This window comes from Ranitomeya imitator, chromosome 6 (assembly GCF_032444005.1).
Source record: "Ranitomeya imitator isolate aRanImi1 chromosome 6, aRanImi1.pri, whole genome shotgun sequence".
Taxonomy (NCBI): domain Eukaryota; kingdom Metazoa; phylum Chordata; class Amphibia; order Anura; family Dendrobatidae; genus Ranitomeya; species Ranitomeya imitator.
Genome location: NC_091287.1, coordinates 16,408,154 through 16,432,251, shown reverse-complemented (window position 1 = coordinate 16,432,251; position 24,098 = coordinate 16,408,154). Strand labels below are relative to the sequence as shown.

At 44.8% G+C, this 24,098-nt stretch overlaps 1 protein-coding gene across 1 annotated transcript in view; it reads left to right on the top strand.

Annotated features, from left to right (window-relative positions):
- The first annotated feature begins 9,627 nt into the window (after window positions 1–9,627).
- LOC138643533 (protein HEG-like) overlaps window positions 9,628–24,098 on the top strand; it is a 65,754-nt gene continuing 51,283 nt past the window's right edge. Inside the window, exons 1-2 of the mRNA XM_069732429.1 lie at window positions 9,628–9,826; window positions 20,267–21,709. Coding sequence (XP_069588530.1) covers window positions 9,730–9,826; window positions 20,267–21,709 — 1,540 coding nt within the window. The 5' untranslated portion in view covers window positions 9,628–9,729. The remainder of the gene's footprint in view (window positions 9,827–20,266; window positions 21,710–24,098) is intronic.

Genomic DNA, 24,098 nt, shown 5'->3' with positions numbered 1-24,098 from the left:
TCTTTCACAATTGGTGCAGAATCCAACCAGAGGAGCAGCACTTTTAGACCTAATACTATCTAATAGACCTGACAGAATAACAAATCTGCAGGTGGTCGGGCATTTAGGAAATAGCGACCACAATATTGTGCAGTTTCACCTGTCTTTCACTAGGGGGACTTGTCAGGGAGTCACAAAAACACTGAACTTTAGGAAGGCAAAGTTTGACCAGCTTAGAGATGCCCTTAATCTGGTAGACTGGGACAATATCCTCAGAAATAAGAATACAGATAATAAATGGGAAATGTTTAAGAACATCCTAAATAGGCAGTGTAAGCGGTTTATACCTTGTGGGAATAAAAGGACTAGAAATAGGAAAAACCCAATGTGGCTAAACAAAGAAGTAAGACAGGCAATTAACAGTAAAAAGAAAGCATTTGCACTACTAAAGCAGGATGGCACCATTGAAGCTCTAAAAAACTATAGGGAGAAAAATACTTTATCTAAAAAACTAATTAAAGCTGCCAAAAAGGAAACAGAGAAGCACATTGCTAAGGAGAGTAAAACTAATCCCAAACTGTTCTTCAACTATATCAATAGTAAAAGAATAAAAACTGAAAATGTAGGCCCCTTAAAAAATAGTGAGGAAAGAATGGTTGTAGATGACGAGGAAAAAGCTAACATATTAAACACCTTCTTCTCCACGGTATTCACGGTGGAAAATGAAATGCTAGGTGAAATCCCAAGAAACAATGAAAACCCTATATTAAGGGTCACCAATCTAACCCAAGAAGAGGTGCGAAACCGGCTAAATAAGATTAAAATAGATAAATCTCCGGGTCCGGATGGCATACACCCACGAGTACTAAGAGAACTAAGTAATGTAATAGATAAACCATTATTTCTTATTTTTAGTGACTCTATAGCGACAGGGTCTGTTCCGCAGGACTGGCGCATAGCAAATGTGGTGCCAATATTCAAAAAGGGCTCTAAAAGTGAACCTGGAAATTATAGGCCAGTAAGTCTAACCTCTATTGTTGGTAAAATATTTGAAGGGTTTCTGAGGGATGTTATTCTGGATTATCTCAATGAGAATAACTGTTTAACTCCATATCAGCATGGGTTTATGAGAAATCGCTCCTGTCAAACCAATCTAATCAGTTTTTATGAAGAGGTAAGCTATAGGCTGGACCACGGTGAGTCATTGGACGTGGTATATCTCGATTTTTCCAAAGCGTTTGATACCGTGCCGCACAAGAGGTTGGTACACAAAATGAGAATGCTTGGTCTGGGGGAACATGTGTGTAAATGGGTTAGTAACTGGCTTAGTGATAGAAAGCAGAGGGTGGTTATAAATGGTATAGTCTCTAACTGGGTCGCTGTGACCAGTGGGGTACCGCAGGGGTCAGTATTGGGACCTGTTCTCTTCAACATATTCATTAATGATCTGGTAAAAGGTTTACACAGTAAAATATCGATATTTGCAGATGATACAAAACTATGTAAAGCAGTTAATACAAGAGAAGATAGTATTCTGCTACAGATGGATCTGGATAAGTTGGAAACTTGGGCTGAAAGGTGGCAGATGAGGTTTAACAATGATAAATGTAAGGTTATACACATGGGAAGAGGGAATCAATATCACCATTACACACTGAACGGGAAACCACTGGGTAAATCTGACAGGGAGAAGGACTTGGGGATCCTAGTTAATGATAAACTTACCTGGAGCAGCCAGTGCCAGGCAGCAGCTGCCAAGGCAAACAGGATCATGGGGTGCATTAAAAGAGGTCTGGATACATAGTAACATAGTAACATAGTTAGTAAGGCCGAAAAAAGACATTTGTCCATCCAGTTCAGCCTATATTCCATCATAATAAATACCCAGATCTACGTCCTTCTACAGAACCTAATAATTGTATGATACAATATTGTTCTGCTCCAGGAAGACATCCAGGCCTCTCTTGAACCCCTCGACTGAGTTCGCCATCACCACCTCCTCAGGCAAGCAATTCCAGATTCTCACTGCCCTAACAGTAAAGAATCCTCTTCTATGTTGGTGGAAAAACCTTCTCTCCTCCAGACGCAAAGAATGCCCCCTTGTGCCCGTCACCTTCCTTGGTATAAACAGATCCTCAGCGAGATATTTGTATTGTCCCCTTATATACTTATACATGGTTATTAGATCGCCCCTCAGTCGTCTTTTTTCTAGACTAAATAATCCTAATTTCGCTAATCTATCTGGGTATTGTAGTTCTCCCATCCCCTTTATTAATTTTGTTGCCCTCCTTTGTACTCTCTCTAGTTCCATTATATCCTTCCTGAGCACCGGTGCCCAAAACTGGACACAGTACTCCATGTGCGGTCTAACTAGGGATTTGTACAGAGGCAGTATAATGCTCTCATCATGTGTATCCAGACCTCTTTTAATGCACCCCATGATCCTGTTTGCCTTGGCAGCTGCTGCCTGGCACTGGCTGCTCCAGGTAAGTTTATCATTAACTAGGATCCCCAAGTCCTTCTCCCTGTCAGATTTACCCAGTGGTTTCCCGTTCAGTGTGTAATGGTGATATTGATTCCCTCTTCCCATGTGTATAACCTTACATTTATCATTGTTAAACCTCATCTGCCACCTTTCAGCCCAAGTTTCCAACTTATCCAGATCCATCTGTAGCAGAATACTATCTTCTCTTGTATTAACTGCTTTACATAGTTTTGTATCATCTGCAAATATCGATATTTTACTGTGTAAACCTTCTACCAGATCATTAATGAATATGTTGAAGAGAACAGGTCCCAATACTGACCCCTGCGGTACCCCACTGGTCACAGCGACCCAGTTAGAGACTATACCATTTATAACCACCCTCTGCTTTCTATCACTAAGCCAGTTACTAACCCATTTACACACATTTTCCCCCAGACCAAGCATTCTCATTTTGTGTACCAACCTCTTGTGCGGCACGGTATCAAACGCTTTGGAAAAATCGAGATATACCACGTCCAATGACTCACCGTGGTCCAGTCTATAGCTTACCTCTTCATAAAAACTGATTAGATTGGTTTGACAGGAGCGATTTCTCATAAACCCATGCTGATATGGAGTTAAACAGTTATTCTCATTGAGATAATCCAGAATAACATCCCTCAGAAACCCTTCAAATATTTTACCAACAATAGAGGTTAGACTTACTGGCCTATAATTTCCAGGTTCACTTTTAGAGCCCTTTTTGAATATTGGCACCACATTTGCTATGCGCCAGTCCTGCGGAACAGACCCTGTCGCTATAGAGTCACTAAAAATAAGAAATAATGGTTTATCTATTACATTACTTAGTTCTCTTAGTACTCGTGGGTGTATGCCATCCGGACCCGGAGATTTATCTATTTTAATCTTATTTAGCCGGTTTCGCACCTCTTCTTGGGTTAGATTGGTGACCCTTAATATAGGGTTTTCATTGTTTCTTGGGATTTCACCTAGCATTTCATTTTCCACCGTGAATACCGTGGAGAAGAAGGTGTTTAATATGTTAGCTTTTTCCTCGTCATCTACAACCATTCTTTCCTCACTATTTTTTAAGGGGCCTACATTTTCAGTTTTTATTCTTTTACTATTGATATAGTTGAAGAACAGTTTGGGATTAGTTTTACTCTCCTTAGCAATGTGCTTCTCTGTTTCCTTTTTGGCAGCTTTAATTAGTTTTTTAGATAAAGTATTTTTCTCCCTATAGTTTTTTAGAGCTTCAATGGTGCCATCCTGCTTTAGTAGTGCAAATGCTTTCTTTTTACTGTTAATTGCCTGTCTTACTTCTTTGTTTAGCCACATTGGGTTTTTCCTATTTCTAGTCCTTTTATTCCCACAAGGTATAAACCGCTTACACTGCCTATTTAGGATGTTCTTAAACATTTCCCATTTATTATCTGTATTCTTATTTCTGAGGATATTGTCCCAGTCTACCAGATTAAGGGCATCTCTAAGCTGTTCAAACTTTGCCTTCCTAAAGTTCAATGTTTTTGTGACTCCCTGACAAGTCCCCCTAGTGAAAGACAGGTGAAACTGCACAATATTGTGGTCGCTATTTCCTAAATGCCCAACCACCTGCAGATTTGTTATTCTGTCAGGTCTATTAGATAGTATTAGGTCTAAAAGTGCTGCTCCTCTGGTTGGATTCTGCACCAATTGTGAAAGATAATTTTTCTTGGTTATTAGCAGAAACCTGTTGCCTTTATGGGTTTCACAGGTTTCTGTTTCCCAGTTAATATCCGGGTAGTTAAAGTCCCCCATAACCAGGACCTCATTATGGGTTGCAGCTTCATCTATCTGCTTTAGAAGTAGACTTTCCATGCTTTCTGTTATATTTGGGGGTTTGTAACAGACCCCAATGAGAATTTTGTTACCATTTTTCCCTCCATGAATTTCAACCCATATGGACTCGACATCCTCATTCCCTTCGCTAATATCCTCCCTTAAAGTGGACTTTAGACAAGACTTTACATAGAGACAAACCCCTCCTCCTCTCCGATTTTTACGATCCTTTCTAAACAGACTGTAACCCTGTAAGTTAACTGCCCAGTCATAGCTTTCATCTAACCATGTCTCGGTTATTCCCACTATGTCAAAGTTACCTGTAGATATTTCTGCTTCTAGTTCTTCCATCTTGTTTGTCAGGCTTCTGGCGTTTGCGAGCATGCAGTTTAGAGGATTTTGTTTTGTTCCAATCTCCTCACTGTGGATTGTTTTAGAAATGTTCTTACCTCCCTTCTGAGTATGTTTTCCTGGGTCGTCTTTGTTCGAGTCTAATGTTTTTCTTCCCGTCCCCTCTTCTTCTAGTTTAACGCCCTCCTGATGAGTGTAGCGAGTCTTCTGGCGAATGTGTGTTTCCCAGGTTTGTTGAGGTGTAGTCCGTCTCTGGCGAGGAGTCCATCATACCAGTAATTCACACCGTGGTCCAGGAATCCAAATCCTTGTTGTCTGCACCATCGTCTTAGCCAGTTGTTTGCATCAAGGATCCTGTTCCATCTCCTGGTGCCATGCCCGTCTACTGGAAGGATAGAAGAAAAAACTACCTGTGCATCCAGTTCCTTTACTTTCTTCCCCAACTCTTCAAAGTCCTTGCAGATTGTCGGTAGGTCCTTCCTTGCCGTGTCATTGGTGCCAACATGTATCAGAAGAAATGGGTGGACGTCCTTGGAGCTGAAGAACTTTGGTATCCTATCGGTCACATCCTTGATCATCGCACCTGGAAGGCAGCATACTTCTCTTGCAGTTATGTCCGGTCTGCAGATGGCTGCTTCGGTGCCTCTCAGTAGTGAGTCTCCCACCACCACCACTCTTCGTTGCTTCTTGGCTGTACTTTTTGCTGTCACTTGTTGCTGTGTGCCCTTTTCTTTTTTGCTTGCTGGTATTGCTTCATTCTTAGGTGTGCCATCTTCATCCTCTACAAAGATTTTTCTCTGCCTGATCCACTGAATTAGGTTCGTCATACAGCTATCCGAGCACCAGAAAAAATGCATCAATATTACATAATGCAGGATCTCCTGGCGCAAGGGAAAATGCCCAGTCTTGAGGGTCGCCACGTAATAAAGAAATAATGATCTTTACTTGTTGAACTGGGTCACCAGAGGAGCGGGGTTTCAAAGCCAGAAATAGTTTACAATTATTTTTAAAATTCAAAAACTTTGCTCTATCTCCAGAAAATAACTCAGGAATAGGAATTTTAGGTTCTAACATAGGATTCTGAACCACTAAATCTTGAATGTTCTGTACACTTATAGTGAGATTATCCATCAAAGAGGACAGACCTTGAATGTCCATGTCCACACCTGTGTTCTGAACCACCCTGATGTAAAGGGGAAAAGAAAGACAAAACACAATGCAAAGAAAAAAAATGGTCTCAGAACTTCTCTTTTCCCTCTATTGAGAAGCATTAGTACTTTGGGCCTCCAGTACTGTTATGAACAGGTAATTCAGAACCACAATGGACCTTGAACTTCAGAGCACACAAAGTGACCTGATAGTTACTAACATAGGACGAGCTCTGAGACGTGGGAACTCTGCTGACCGCAATCCCTAATCCTATCAAACCACACTAGAGGCAGCCGTGGATTGCGCCTAACGCTCCCTATGCAACTCGGCACAGCCTGAGAAACTAACTAGCCCTGAAGATAGAAAAATAAGCCTACCTTGCCTCAGAGAAATTCCCCAAAGGAAAAGGCAGCCCCCCACATATAATGACTGTGAGTTAAGATGAAAAGACAAACGTAGGGATGAAATAGATTCAGCAAAGTGAGGCCCGACTTACTGAATAGACCGAGGATAGGAAAGATAGCTTTGCGGTCAACACAAAAACCTACAAACAACCACGCAGAGGGGCAAAAAGACCCTCCGCACCGACTAACGGTACGGAGGTGCTCCCTCTGCGTCTCAGAGCTTCCAGCAAGCAAGAAAAACCAATAAAGCAAGCTGGACAGAAAATATAGCAAACAAAAGTAACACAAGCAGAACTTAGCTTATGCAGGATAGACAGGCCACAGGAACGATCCAGGAGGAAGCAAGACCAATACTAGAACATTGACTGGAGGCCAGGATCAAAGCACCAGGTGGAGTTAAATAGAGCAGCACCTAACGACTTCACCACATCACCTGAGGAAGGAAACTCAGAAGCCGCAGTACCACTCTCATCCACCAAAGGAAGCTCATAGACAGAACCAGCCGAAGTACCACTCACAACCACAGGAGGGAGCTTGGCCACAGAATTCACAACACCCATCACTGAGCCCCTGCCCTCATCTACATCCCCATCACTGTTCCCCTGCCCTCATCTACATCCCCATCACTGAGCCCCTGCCCTCATCTACATCCCCATCACTGTGCCCTGCCCTCATCTACATCCCCATCACTGTGCCCTGCCCTCATCTACATCCCCATCACTGTGCCCTGCCCTCACCTAATCCCTATGACTGAGCCCCTGCCCTCATCTACATCCCCATCACTGTGCCCCTGCCCTCACCTACATCCCCATCACTGTCCCCCTGCCCTCATCTACATCCCTATCACTGAGCCCCTGCCCTCATCTACATCCCCATCACTGAGCCCCTGCCCTCATCTACATCCCCATCACTGAGCCCCTGCCCTAATCAATATCCCCATCACTGTGCCCCTGCCCTCATCAATATCCCCATCACTGTGCCCCTGCCCTCATCTACATCCCTATCACTGTGCCCTGCCCTCATCTACATCCCCATCACTGAGCCCCTGCCCACATCTACATCCCCATCACTGTGCCCTGCCCTCATCTACATCCCCATCACTGTGCCCCTGCCCTCATCTACATCCCCATCACTGTGCCCCTGCCTTCATCTACATCCCCATCACTGTGCCCCTGCCCTCATCAACATCCCTATCACTGAGCCCCTGCCCTCATCTACATCCCTATCACTGAGCCCCTGCCCTCACCTAATCCCTATCACTGTGCCCCTGCCCTCATCAACATCCCCATCACTGAGCCCCTGCCCTCACCTAATCCCTATCACTGTGCCCCTGCCCTCATGTACATCCCCATCACCGTACCCTGCCTTCACTCACATCCCCATCATTGTACCCTGCCTTCATCCACATCCCCATCACTGTGCCCCTGCCTTCACCCACATCCCCATCACTGTGGCCTGCCTTCATCCACATCCCCATCACTGTGCCCCTGCCTTCACCCACATCCCCATCACTGTGGCCTGCCTTCACCCACATCCCCATCACTGTGCCCTGCCTTCACCCACATCCCCATCACTGTGCCCTGCTGTCACCCACATCCCCATCATTGTTCCCTGCCCTCACCCACATCCCCATCACTGTGCCCCTGCCTTCACCCACATCCCCATCACTGTGCCCCTGCCTTCACCCACATCCCCATCACTGTGCCCCTTCCTTCACCCACATCCCCATCACTGTGCCCCGGCCCTCACCCAGTTACCCATCACTGTGCCCCTGCCTTCACCCACATCCCCATCACTGTGCCCTGCCTTCACCCACATCCCCATCACTGTGCCCTGCCTTCACCCACATCCCCATCACTGTGCCCCTGCCTTCACCCACATCCCCATCACTGTGCCCCTGCCTTCACCCACATCCCCATCACTGTGCCCTGCCTTCACCCACATCCCCATCACTGTGCCCCTGCCTTCACCCACATCCCCATCACTGTGCCCCTTCCTTCACCCACATCCCCATCACCGTACCCTGCCTTCACTCACATCCCCATCATTGTACCCTGCCTTCATCCACATCCCCATCACTGTGCCCCTGCCTTCACCCACATCCCCATCATTGTACCCTGCCTTCATCCACATCCCCATCACTGTGGCCTGCCTTCACCCACATCCCCATCACCGTACCTCTGCCTTCACCCACATCCCCATCACTGTGCCCCTGCCTTCACCCACATCCCCATCATTGTACCCTGCCCTCACCCACATCCCCATCACCGTGCCCTGCCTTCACCCACATCCCCATCACTGTGCCCTGCCCTCACCCACATCCCCATCACCGTGTCCTGCCTTCATCCACATCCCCATCATGTGACGGCACATAGAGGGCACTTTTAAAGTGTGGAGGCACAGAGTGAATCCTGATTTTATAGAAGGTCAATAAGGGGCATTAAATCTTTGTAGAGGCAAAGAGAAAGCATTAGTATATTAATGGAGGCACAGAGGGGGCATTAATATAATTTGGAGGCACTGCAGGGGCGCTGGGGCATTATTACTGCCATAGGATCTTTGGATAGGTATTGGACCATAAAATTTGAGTGTTGCTGCTGGAAAAGTGATGAGCAAAGATGTCCATGTGTTATGTCTGACAGAGACGATTTGTGGATGGAAGAAGTTGTCATGATGGTCTGAACCGACCAGAAAGAAAAGGAAATGTGAACGCAGATTCACATACCTGTCTGCTGCTTTGTAATGGGATTTTGGCAGCTGCTCCCTTAATCCAATGAATCTGTCTGGCAGAAACCTTCCTTATTATGTCTTTATCTGCACAAACCCTCTGTATCAGCCACAATCTCTTCAAAGTACAATGATTGCACTTACGTTTTCAGGAAATATCTAATGTTTTCATACCTTGTCCGAGGCATTACACTATCTGAAGCTTTTTGGAAGCAGAAATCCTTTTTCTTTCCCATATAGCTGGAAACCTGCGGCTGCTTAATAATGCGGGCGCCTGACAACTAATTATTTCAGGGGTCTGAGATTGATGTCAGTGATCTAAAGATATAGCACTGACATCTTTGTGACACTTAAATCTAATTTGCATAATATTTTGGAATACGGTGTACAAAGTTGTCAGACTTTTTACTTTTACATATAAATGCGGAGATCCCCTTCAGCCCATGTTTGTCACTCGAGTTGCTATCATTCCTTTATAGCATTATTGTGGACTATACATTTTTGCAGATTTCAGTCTTCCACCTTTGGGTTCCTCTTATGTGACTTTTCCTAAAATTCATGGATTGGCATTCAGGTGACAGGTGACATCTTATCTCTGAATTCTTTCCCTGTGAGGTTTTTGTGGATCAATATTGGTGAGAGCGCACCGAGGGGAACGCACCGCTGACTCCTCCCTGCAAATACAGAGAAATGGACTCTGTTCTCAATGGTAAAACAGCCCAGCAGAGACATGAGCGAGGGGGCAGCGGGTGATCCCACAGGTGATCGACCAGCAGAGGACGGACGGATCGCTGGTGTCTGTTCACTGTGATCATGGCTTACAGGTCCACCTCCTGGTGGCTCCATGTCTGGTGCCTCGTTATTCTCCAGCACACGTGGATCATCTCCAATCAGCCAGCACCGAACAATGGTGAGTCTAATTATAGTATAATTTGGTATAGAATGATGCTGAGTTATATCCTGTATTATACTCCAGAGCTGCACTCACTATTCTGCTGGTGCAGTCACTGTGTACATACATTACATTACTGATCCTGAGTTACATCCTGCATTATACCCCAGAGCAGCACTCACTATTCTGCTGGTGCAGTCACTGTGTACATACATTACATTACTGATCCTGAGTTACATCCTGCATTATACCCCAGAGCAGCACTCACTATTCTGCTGGTGCAGTCACTGTGTACATAGATTACATTACTGATCCTGAGTTACATTCTGTATTATACCCCAGAGCTGCACTCACTATTCTGCTGGTGCAGTCACTGTGTACAAACATTACATTACTGATCCTGAGTTACATCCTGTATTATACTCCAGAGCTGCACTCACTATTCTGCTGGTGCAGTCACTGTGTATATACATTACATTACTGATCCTGAGTTACATCCTGTATTATACTCCAGAGCTGCACTCACTATTCTGCTGGTGCAGTCACTGTGTACATACATTACATTACTGATCCTGAGTTACATCCTGTATTATACCCCATAGCTGCACTCACTATTCTGCTGGTGCAGTCACTGTGTACAAACATTACATTACTGATCCTGAGTTACATCCTATATTATACCCCAGAGCTGCACTCACTATTCTGCTGGTGCAGTCACTGTGTACATACATTACATTACTGATCCTGAGTTACATCCTGTATTATACCCCAGAGCTGCACTCACTATTCTGCTGGTGCAGTCACTGTGTACATACATTACATTACTGATCCTGAGTTACATCCTGTATTACACCCCAGAGCTGCACTCACTATTCTGCTGGTGCAGTCACTGTGTACATACATTCCTGATCCAGAGTTACCTCCTGTATTATACCCCAGAGCTGCACTCACTATTCTGCTGGTGCAGTCACTGTGTACATACATTACATTACTGATCCTGAATTACATCCTGTATTATACTCCAGAGCTGCACTCACAATTCTGCTGGTGAAGTCACTGTGTACATACATTACATTACTGATCCTGAGTTACATCCTGTATTATACCCCAGAGCTGCACTCACTATTCTGCTGGTGCAGTCACTGTGTACATACATTACATTACTGATCCGGAGTTACCTCCTGTATTATACCCCAGAGCTGCACTCACTATTCTGCTGGTGCAGTCACTGTGTACATACATTCCTGATCCAGAGTTACCTCCTGTATTATACCCCAGAGCTGCACTCACTATTCTGCTGGTGCAGTCACTGTGTACATACATTACATTACTGATCCTGAATTACATCCTGTATTATACTCCAGAGCTGCACTCACAATTCTGCTGGTGAAGTCACTGTGTACATACATTACATTACTGATCCTGAGTTACATCCTGTATTATACCCCAGAGCTGCACTCACTATTCTGCTGGTGCAGTCACTGTGTACATACATTACATTACTGATCCGGAGTTACCTCCTGTATTAGGCTGGGTTCCCATTGCGTTATGGGAACGCGCTTAACGGACAGCGTTGCACGGCGAAATTAACGCCGTGCAACGCGTCCGTTAGCGCGCCCATTCACGGCAATGGGAACGCGCAGCACTAGCGCGTGCCATGTTCGGCACGCGCTAGCGACGCGCCGGTGTTTCCTGGCACGCCGCGGACGCTGCTCGCAGCGTCCGAGGCGCACCCGCGGTCCATTCCCCGCTCTCGCAGATCGGGGATCTGCGAGAGCGGGGACGTTACCGCGACCCCAGGACGCGGCCCCATTAAAAACATTGCGTTAGCGCAACCCGCTAGTGCTAAACGGGTTGCACTAACGCAATGTGACCCTAGCCTTATACCCCAGAGCTGCACTCACTATTCTGCTGGTGCAGTCACTGTGTACATACATTACATTACTGATCCTGAGTTACATCCTGTATTATACCCCAGAGCTGCGCTCACTATTCTGCTGGTGCAGTCACTGTGTACATACATTACTGATCCTGAGTTACCTTCTGTATTATACCCCAGAGCTGCACTCACTATTCTGCTGGTGCAGTCACTGTGCACATACATTACTGATCCTGAGTTACATCCTGTATTATACCCCAGAGCTGCACTCACTATTCTGCTGGTGCAGTCACTGTGTACATACATTACTGATCCAGAGTTACATCCTGTATTATACTCCAGAGCTGCACTTACTATTCTGCTGGTGCAGTCACTGTGTACAAACATTACATTACTGATCCTGATTTACATCCTGTATTATACCCCAGAGCTGCACTCACTATTCTGCTGGTGCAGTCACTGTGTACATACATTACATTACTGATCCTGAGTTACATCCTGTATTATACTCCAGAGCTGCACTCACAATTCTGCTGGTGCAGTCACTATGTACATACATTACATTACTGATCCTGAGTTACATCCTGTATTATACCGCGGAGCTGCACTCACTATTCTGGTGGTGAGGTCACTGTGTGCATACATTACTGATCCTGAGTTACATCCTGTATTATACTCCAGAGCTGCACTCACAATTCTGCTGGTGCAGTCACTGTGTACATACATTACATTACTGATCCTGAGTTACATCCTGTATTATACCCCAGAGCTGCACTCACTATTCTGCTGGTGCAGTCACTGTGTGCATACATTACTGATCCTGAGTTACCTCCTGTATTATACCCTAGAGCTGCACTCACTATTCTGCTGGTGCAGTCACTGTGTACATACATTACATTACTGATCCTGAGTTACATCCTGTATTATACCCCAGAGCTGCACTCACTATTCTGCTGGTGTAGTCACTGCGTACATACATTACATTACTGATCCTGAGTTACATCCTGCATTATACTCTAGAGCTGCACTCACTATTCTGCTGGTGCAGTCACTGTGTACATACATTACATTACTGATCCTGAGTTACCTCCTGTATTATACTCCAGAGCTGCACTCACTATACTGCTGGTGCAGTCACTGTGTACATGCATTACATTACTGATCCTGAGTTACCTTCTGTATTATACCCCAGAGCTGCACTCACTATTCTGCTGGTGCAGTCACTGTGTACATACATTACATTACTGATCCTGAGTTACCTTCTGTATTATACCTCAGAGCTGCACTCACTATTCTGCTGGTGCAGTCACTGTGTACATACATTACATTACTGATCCTGAGTTACATCCTGTATTATACCCCAGAGCTGCACTCACTATTCTGCTGGTGCAGTCACTGTGTACATACATTACATTACTGATCCTGAGTTCCATCCTGTATTATACCCCAGAGCTGCACTCACTATTCTGCTGGTGCAGTCACTGTGTACATACATTACATTACTGATCCTGAGTTCCATCCTGTATTATACCCCAGAGCTGCACTCACTATTCTGCTGGTGCAGTCACTGTGTACATAGATTACATTACTGATCCTGAGTTACATACTGTATTATACCCCAGAGCTGCACTCACTATTCTGCTGGTGCAGTCACTGCGTACATACATTACATTACTGATCCTGAGTTCCATCCTGTATTATACCCCAGAGCTGCACTCACTATTCTGCTGGTGTAGTCACTGCGTACATACATTACATTACTGATCCTGAGTTACATCCTGTATTATACCCCAGAGCTGCACTCACTATTCTGCTGGTGCAGTCACTGTGTACATACATTACATTACTGATCCAGAGTTACATCCTGTATTATACTCCAGAGCTGCACTCACTATTCTGCTGGTGCAGTCACTGTGTGCATACATTACTGATCCTGAGTTACCTCCTGTATTATACCCCAGAGCTGCACTCACTATTCTGCTGGTGCAGTCACTGTGTACATACATTACATTACTGATCCTGAGTTACATCCTGTATTATACCCCAGAGCTGCACTCACTATTCTGCTGGTGTAGTCACTGCGTACATACATTACATTACTGATCCTGAGTTACATCCTGCATTATACTCCAGATCTGCACTCACTATTCTGCTGGTGCAGTCACTGCGTACATACATTACATTACTGATCCTGAGTTACATCCTGTATTATACTCTAGAGCTGCACTCACTATTCTGCTGGTGCAGTCACTGTGTACATACATTACATTACTGATCCTGAGTTACCTCCTGTATTATACTCCAGAGCTGCACTCACTATACTGCTGGTGCAGTCACTGTGTACATGCATTACATTACTGATCCTGAGTTACCTTCTGTATTATACCCCAGAGCTGCACTCACTATTCTGCTGGTGCAGTCACTGTGTACATACATTACATTACTGATCCTGAGTTACCTTCTGTATTATACCTCAGAGCTGCACTCACTATTCTGCTGGTGCAGTCACTGTGTACATACATTACATTACTGATCCTGAGATACATCCTGTATTATACCCCAGAGCTGCACTCACTATTCTGCTGGTGCAGTCACTGTGTACATACATTACATTACTGATCCTGAGTTCCATCCTGTATTATACCCCAGAGCTGCACTCACTATTCTGCTGGTGCAGTCACTGTGTACATACATTACATTACTGATCCTGAGTTCCATCCTGTATTATACCCCAGAGCTGCACTCACTATTCTGCTGGTGCAGTCACTGTGTACATAGATTACATTACTGATCCTGAGTTACATTCTGTATTATACCCCAGAGCTGCACTCACTATTCTGCTGGTGCAGTCACTGTGTACATACATTACATTACTGATCCTGAGTTCCATCCTGTATTATACTCCAGAGCTGCACTCACTATTCTGCTGGTGTAGTCACTGTGTACACACATTACATTACTGATCCTGAGTTACATCCTGCATTATACTCCAGAGCTGCACTCACAATTCTGCTGGTGCAGTCACTGTGTACATACATTACATTACTGATCCTGAGTTACATCCTGTATTATACCCCAGAGCTGCACTCACTATTCTGCTGGTGCAGTCACTGTGTACATACATTACATTACTGATCCAGAGGTACATCCTGTATTATACTCCAGAGCTGCACTCACTATTCTGCTGGTGCAGTCACTGTGTACATACATTACAGTGTACATACATTACATTACTGATCCCGAGTTACATCCTGTATTATACCCCAGAGCTGCACTCACTATTCTGCTGGTGCAGTCACTGTGTACATACATTACATTACTGATCCTGAGTTACATCCTGTATTATACTACAGAGCTGTACTCACAATTCTGCTGGTGCAGTCACTGTGTACATGCATTACATTACTGATCCTGAGTTACATCCTGTATTATACCGCGGAGCTGCACTCACTATTCTGCTGGTGCGGTCACTGTGTGCATACATTACTGATCCTGAGTTACCTCCTGTATTATACCCCAGAGCTGCACTCACTATTCTGCTGGTGCAGTCACTGTGTACATACATTACTGATCCTGAATTACATCCTGTATTATACTCCAGAGCTGCACTCACAATTCTGCTGGTGAAGTCACTGTGTACATACATTACATTACTGATCCTGAGTTACATCCTGTATTATACCCCAGAGCTGCACTCACTATTCTGCTGGTGCAGTCACTGTGTACATACTTTACATTACTGATCCGGAGTTACCTCCTGTATTAGGCTGGGTTCCCATTGCGTTATGGGAACGCGCTTAACGGACAGCGTTGCACGGCAAAATTAACGCCGTGCAATGCGTCCGTTAGCGCGCCCATTCACGGCAATGGGAACGCGCAGCACTAGCGCGTGCCATGTTCGGCACGCGCTAGCGATGCGCCGGTGTTTCCTGGCGCGTCGCGGACGCTGCTCGCAGCGTCCGAGGCGCGCCCGCGGTCCATTCCCCGCTCTCGCAGATCGGGGATCTGCGAGAGCGGGGACGTTACCGCGACCCCAGGACGCGGCCCCATTAAAAACATTGCGTTAGCGCAACCCGCTAGCGCTAAACGGGTGGCACTAACGCAATGTGACCCTAGCCTTATACCCCAGAGCTGCACTCACTATTCTGCTGGTGCAGTCACTGTGTACATACATTACATTACTGATCCTGAGTTACATCCTGTATTATACCCCAGAGCTGCGCTCACTATTCTGCTGGTGCAGTCACTGTGTACATACATTACTGATCCTGAGTTACCTTCTGTATTATACCCCAGAGCTGCACTCACTATTCTGCTGGTGCAGTCACTGTGCACATACATTACTGATCCTGAGTTACATCCTGTATTATACCCCAGAGCTGCACTCACTATTCTGCTGGTGCAGTCACTGTGTACATACATTACTGATCCAGAGTTACATCCTGTATTATACCCCAGAGCTGCACTCACTATTCTGCTGGTGCAGTCACTGTGTGCATACATTACTGATCCTGAGTTACCTCCTGTATTATACCCCAGAGCTGCACTCACTATTCTGCTGGTGTAGTCACTGCGTACATACATTACATTACTGATCCTGAGTTACATCCTGCATTATATTCCAGATCTGCACTCACTATTCTGCTGGTGCAGTCACTGCGTACATACATTACATTACTGATCCTGAGTTACATCCTGTATTATACTCCAGAGCTGCACTCACTATTCTGCTGGTGCAGTCACTGTGTACATACATTAAATTACTGATCCTGAGTTACCTCCTGTATTATACTCCAGAGCTGCACTCACTATTCTACTGGTGCGGTCAATGTGTACATACATTACATTACTGATCCTGAGTTACATCCTGTATTATACTCCAGAGCTGCACTCACTATTCTGCTGGTGCAGTCACTGTGTACATACATTACTGATCCTGAGTTACCTCCTGTATTATACTCCAGAGCTGCACTCACTATACTGCTGGTGCAGTCACTGTGTACATACATTACATTACTGATCCTGAGTTACCTTCTGTATTATACCCCAGAGCTGCACTCACTATTCTGCTGGTGCAGTCACTGTGTACATACATTACATTACTGATCCTGAGTTACCTTCTGTATTATACCTCAGAGCTGCACTCACTATTCTGCTGGTGCAGTCACTGTGTACATACATTACATTACTGATCCTGAGTTACATCCTGTATTATACCCCAGAGCTGCACTCACTATTCTGCTGGTGCAGTCACTGTGTACATACATTACATTACTGATCCTGAGTTCCATCCTGTATTATACCCCAGAGCTGCACTCACTATTCTGCTGGTGCAGTCACTGTGTACATACATTACATTACTGATCCTGAGTTACATTCTGTATTATTCCCCAGAGCTGCACTCACTATTCTGCTGGTGCAGTCACTGTGTACATACATTACATTACTGATCCTGAGTTACATCCTGCATTATACTCCAGAGCTGCACTCACTATTCTGCTGGTGTAGTCACTGTGTACATACATTACATTACTGATCCTGAGTTACCTCCTGTATTATACTCCAGAGCGGCACTCATTATACTGCTGGTGCAGTCACTGTGTACATACATTACATTGCTGATCCTGAGTTACATCCTGTATTATACCCCAGAGCTGCACTCACTATTCTGCTGGTGCAGTCACTGTGTACATACATTACATTACTGATCCTGAGTTACATCCTGTATTATACCCCAGAGCTGCACTCACTATTCTGCTGGTGCAGTCACTGTGTACATACATTACATTACTGATCCTGAGTTACATCCTGTATTATACTCCAGAGCTGCACTCACTATTCTGCTGGTGCAGTCACTATGTACATACATTACATTACTGATCCTGAGTTACATCCTGTATTATACTCCAGAGCTGCACTCACTATTCTGCTGGTGCAGTCACTGTGTACATACATTACATTACTGATCCTGAGTTACATCCTGTATTATACTCCAGAGCTGCACTCACCATTCTGCTGGTGCAGTCACTGTGTACACACATTACATTACTGATCCTGAGTTACATCCTGTATTATACTCCAGAGCTGCACTCACTATTCTGCTGGTGCAGTCACTGTGTACATACATTACATTACTGATCCTGAGTTACCTCCTGTATTATACTCCAGAGCTGCACTCACTATTCTGCTGGTGCAGTCACTGTGTACATACATTACATTACTGATCCTGAGTTACATCCTGTATTATACTCCAGAGCTGCACTCACTATTCTGCTGGTGCAGTCACTGTGTACATACATTACATTACTGATCCTGAGTTACATCCTGTATTATACTCCAGAGCTGCACTCACTATTCTGCTGGTGCAGTCACTGTGTACATACATTACATTACTGATCCTGAGTTACATCCTGTATTATACTCCAGAGCTGCACTCACTATTCTGCTGGTGCAGTCACTGTGTACACACATTACATTACTGATCCCGAGTTACATCCTGTATTATACTCCAGAGCTGCACTCACTATTCTGCTGGTGCAGTCACTGTGTACATACATTACATTACTGATCCTGAGTTACATCCTGTATTATACTCCAGAGCTGCACTCACTATTCTGCTGGTGCAGTCACTGTGTACACACATTACATTACTGATCCCGAGTTACATCCTGTATTATACTCCAGAGCTGCACTCACTATTCTGCTGGTGCAGTCACTGTGTACATACATTACATTACTGATCTTGGAGTATAGTACAGGATGTAACTCAGGATCAGTAATGTAATGTGGATCGCCCCCAGACACAGGGCCACGCGTTTCGGTTCTGAGGTGGTCACGGTGGCTAGACCCGGTCCGTGACCCTGCTAATGGGTGTCCAATAAAGGTGATACAGTCTATCAGGGATTCGTGACGCCACCTGTGGTGTTCGGTCAGGGTGACCGACGCTGCTGTGGGGTCCGCTGGGGTGATGGAATGGCAGCTGGATGGTATAACTTCCCACAGGTGAAGTGTGTCCCCAGGGCTTCCCAGTAAGGTAGATGGTGATGGTGTGAGGTGCAGGCAATAACGAGGACACAAGGTTGCAGTCTCTTTACCTCTTTACTGAAGACTTCAGGATCCTCAATCCAGAGCACGTTTAACAGGGCTATCAGAGACCGGCCGGTCCGATGGGCACTTCCAGAGTTCCCTTTGCAGGTGGAAATCGTTGCCTACCACTAGCGCCTGTGTGTTGTAGTCCTACCCTGCTGAGCATTCGGAATAGTCCTCACAACTGCTGTTCTCGATCGTTCATTCTTTCTAATTCTCTCTCGTTCTTTAGTTCCAGATGTTACTAGTTTCTCGTCCCCCCGGTATATTTTTGGCTAGGACGCACCCGTATGACGGGAAGGCTCGGAGCTCTTCCGGGACCCTAGAGACGCCCCTCTCCCACAGTTGCCCCCTATGTCTTCGTAGGAAATTTAAGGTAGACCGCCAACCTATAATTAACTGTCCTGCGGAGTTTGAAGTAAGGCCTAAAGTCAGTTACTCCCGCGGTGTTCCGGCCACCGGCTACGCGCCTCAGTAGGATGTTGCCTCGGTCTCACGGCACGACTCCTACTGGCTCTCCTTTGTGCTTGATCTCGTTTACACTGTTCCACAATATCCTTCTCTTCGTGTCTCTCTCTTGGATACCGCCGCAGGATGTGCAGGAGCGGTTCCGTAACGTTCTGCTCTGTTCGCTAGGTACCTGCCAGGCTCCCACGCCTGACCGGGACCCCCCTGTGTCTTCTCCCTGCAACACCCCCTGCCACGGGATGTTGCCTGAATCCAACCCAGTCAGCTTCTGACTATGTTCCTATCCAACCCCTAGTTTTACCAGTGTGCGGAGTGGCCCAATAAATAAAGCCTTTTTCTCCCCCTAGTGGCCGGAGTGTGAAGTGTAATGTGTGCTGGTGATACCTGGTCAGGAGAACTCCTTCAGTGCCATCAGACGTACCATCACTCCCCTTAGTGGCAGAGTGTCATACTGCAACGACAAGATCTCTGGGGCGCTGCAAATGTATATACACAGTGACTGCACCAGCAGAATAGTGAGTGCAGCTCTGGAGTATAATACAGGATGTAACTCAGGATCAGTAATGTAATGTTTGTACACAGTGACTGCACCAGCAGAATAGTGAGTGCAGCTCTGGGGTATAATACAGGATGTAACTCAGGATCAGTAATGTAATGTCTGTACACAGTGACTGCACCAGCAGAATAGTGAGTGCAGCTCTGGAGTATAATACAGGATGTAACTCAGGATCAGTAATGTAATGTATGTACACAGTGACTGCACCAGCAGAATAGTGAGTGCAGCTCTGGGGTATAATACAGGATGTAACTCAGGATCAGTAATGTAATGTATGTACACAGTGACTGCACCAGCAGAATAGTGAGTGCAGCTCTGGGGTATAATAGATAATGTCCTTCTCTCTTTGGTTTACGTAGTTTTAGTTGCATAAACTGATTTTATGGACAATATGTAGATTTTAACGTTAAGAAAACAATCTACATGTAATGATTTAGTGTGTTCCATAATTTATGTGCTTCCCTTGCAGAGACACACTGGGATAACTTTACTACAGGATTGGGCCAGGTCTACATTACTGGTGATGCAACAATCGAAACCCTCAATGTCACCAACAACGAAACATCTAGTAATTTTACTATAAGACCAGAACAGGACTTCATTACCAGTGACGAAACCCCAGACACTTCTCTAGAGATGTTTCCAAGTAATGTCACTGCAGGATTACACGTGACCAATATCTCACAGGACACAAATGGAAGGCCCAACTCTACCCCTGAGTCCCTCCTAAATAATACTCCTACAGAAGCGGACCTGAGCTACATCAACCAGGAGACAATCAGATCCCCCAACATTACTTTACAGTCACACCCAGAAAATGTTACTTCTGGACCACATCTGACCTACATGATTGAGGAGACATCCGAAATCCCCAACAGTACTCTAGAGACATTTCCAAATAATGTTACTACTGGAGCCAACGTGAGCTATATCACTGAAGAGACATCTAGAGCCCCCAACAGTTCTCCAGAAAATTACTCAAGTAATGTCACTACAGGACCGGACCTGGCCTATATCACTGAAGAGGCATCTAGAGCCCCCAACACTTCTCCAGAAAATTACCCAAGTAATGTCACAACAGGACCGGACCTGACCTATATCACTGAAGAGACATCTAGAGCCCTCAACAGTTCTCCAGAAAATTACCCAAGTAATGTCACTACAGGACCACACCTGGCCTATATCACTGTAGAGACATCTAGAGCCCTCAACATTTCTCCAGAAAATTACCCAAGTAATGTCACTACAGGACCACACCTGACCTATATCACTGAAGAGACATCTAGAGCCCTCAACAGTTCTCCAGAAAATTACTCAAGTAATTTCACTACAGGACCACACCTAACCTATATCACTGAAGAGACATCTAGAGCCCCCAACAGTTCTCCAGAAAATTACTCAAGTAATGTCACTACAGGACCACACTCGACCTCTACCACTCAGTACACATCTGGTACATCAACCTCTACTTTAGAGCCATACCCAAATAATGCTACAACAAGGCCAAACATGAGCTACATCAGTGAGGAGACATCTATAACCCCCAGCACTACTACAGAGAAGTACCAAAGTAACGTTACTTCGGGATCACACCTGACCTACATCACTGAGGAAACATCCAGAACATCCAACACTACTCTATTCGTACCAAATAATGGTACTACAGCAGGAGACCTGATCTACACAAATGAGGAACCATCCAGAACCATCAACAATGTTCACGAGTTCTTCTTCAATGTGACTTCTGGATCAGACTTGACCTCCCTAATGGTGGTAACAGTAAGGACTCTCAACAATACTTTAGAGCAATTACAAAGCAATGTTACTACAGACCCGGGTCTAGTCTATCTCCGCGAGAAGACAACTGGAACCCCTAACACCAGCCTAGAGATGGACAGAACTTCTTATCCTGGTAACTATTTTTCAAGGGGTGTCAGGACAAAGATGAAAAGTTGTGGCCAGACATGTGTCCATCATACTGTTGTATTATTAGGCAGTCCGATCTCGGGATTCTCACTACGAGACTTGGAAGTCAGAACCCAAACTAGAATTAGACAGAACGCCATATCTCAGGACAACAACAGTCCTCCAGAGAATCTTTCACAATCTTTAAAGAATGACCATCATTTTATTTTGATAAATTAATGACACACATGAAAATAAGAAACTTTGTGATATATCTTATCAGAGAAATCTGCTTCTTCCTCCTCAGGGACTGGTAATTTACTCAAAATCCTCAATTTTCAGATAAAATCTGTATTCAGTAAAGGCAAAATGTCCTATTACTGACATAGGAGATGATTGTTAGTGCTCATAAAGTTCTATGGAGGTCTGGAACTGTCATTTCAGGAGAACTTGCAGCACAATGTCTTTGTCTTCATCTAACTTCTCCCTTGTCTTCCCCTCCGCCCACTTCATATTCATAGAACTTTAAAAGCACCAACTGTCCTCTCCTCTCAGTAATGGGAAAATCTCTCTTCCCTGCATACAGATTTGACAGATTTTACTCAAGAATTGAGACTGGAGAAATAGGCAGATTTCTTTGATCAAGACATATCACAAAGTTGCTTATTTTCACGTGTTATATACAGTAGATTTATGAAATAAAAATTAAAATGACGGTTACATGTTAATTACTTACTAGTTACAATTTTAGCCGAATTCTAGATAGCTTTAGGGTTAAACTACATTCATAGTGATCGCTATAGACTGGGATTAGGATCTAAATCACTATCGATACATAGGATGATGACCTAGAATGTGATCTACTGTAAAAACGGAGAAAATAGGATAATAAAGTGGGATCGAAACCAAAATCCATCAGAGATCGTGACGTAAAATTACACTTACAAAGTGTGTGCAGGGGATTAATAGCCATAATATCAATTACGAGTCTTTTACATTACTGCAGTGCTGACATTACAACGAATGTTCTAGATTACTACTGGCGTTATAGTGTTCTAGATTACTAATTACTTAATAGATGGCGTTCTAGGTCATTGCTGACATACTAGAGAATGTTCTAGATTGCTACAGAGAGTGTTCTAGATCATTACTAGTACTGACTCTATATAGAGTGTTCTAGAGCACTACGGGCATTATAGTGTTCTAGACTGATTACTTTATAGAGGGTTCTATATACAGGGGCTTCTCACAAAATTAGAATATCATCAAAAAGTTAATTTATTTCAGTTCTTCAACACAAAAAGTGAATATCCTATATTATCTAGAGTCATTACACACAGAGTGATCTATTTCTCGTGTTTATTTCTGTTAATGTTGATGATTATGGCTTACAGCCAATGAAAACCCAAAAGTCATTATCTCTGTAAATTAGAATACTTTATAACACCAGCTTGAAAAATGATTATAAAATCTGAAATGTCCTACTGAAATGTATGATCAGTAAATGCACTCAATACTTGGTCCAGCTCCTTTTGCATCAATTACTGCATCAATGCGGCGTGGCATGGAGGCGATCAGCCTGTGGCGCTGCTGAGGGGTTATGGAAGCCCAGGTTGCTTTACTAGCAGCCTTCAGCTCGTCTGTATTGTTGGGTCTGGTGTCTCTCATCTTCCTCTTGACAATACTCCATAGATTCTCTCAGGTCAGGTGAGTTTGCTGCCAATCAAGCCCAGTGATACTGTTGTTTTTACACCAGGTATTGGTACTTTTGGCAGTGTGGACAGGGGCCAAGTCCTGCTGGAGAATGACATTTCCATCTCCATAAAGCTTGTCGGCAGAGGGAAGCATGAAGTGCTCTAAAATGTGCTCTCCCTTTATCTGACTACCATCTGCTCACTTTCTCCTCCCTGTCCTCCTGACCTGTCACCCATGTCCAGCACCATGCGCACCCACGCAGGAACCTCGCACACCTAGACCCTCGCACGCTCTCTGACTCTATCCTACCACTGTCCTCCATATCCTCACTCCACGACACACACACTGCCACTGCTTTCTACAATGCCACTCTTGCATCAGCTATTGACACGGTCGCCCCTGTCATGCGTAGCAGAGTGCGACGAACCAATAGACAACCCTGGCATAATAACATCACTAAAAAGCTTCGGCAAGTATCCAGAATTGCAGAACGGCGTTGGAAGAAAACGCATTCACAAGATGATTTCACTGCACTCAAACAACCAACACTGGCAATCAAATCTGCTCTCACCTCTGCTAAACAGATCTACTTCACAACCCTTGTATCTTCCTTATCCCACAACCCCAAATAGTTGTTCAACACTTTTAACTCCCTCCTCCGCCCACCACTGCCCACTCAGAGTTCTCTAATCGCTGCTGAG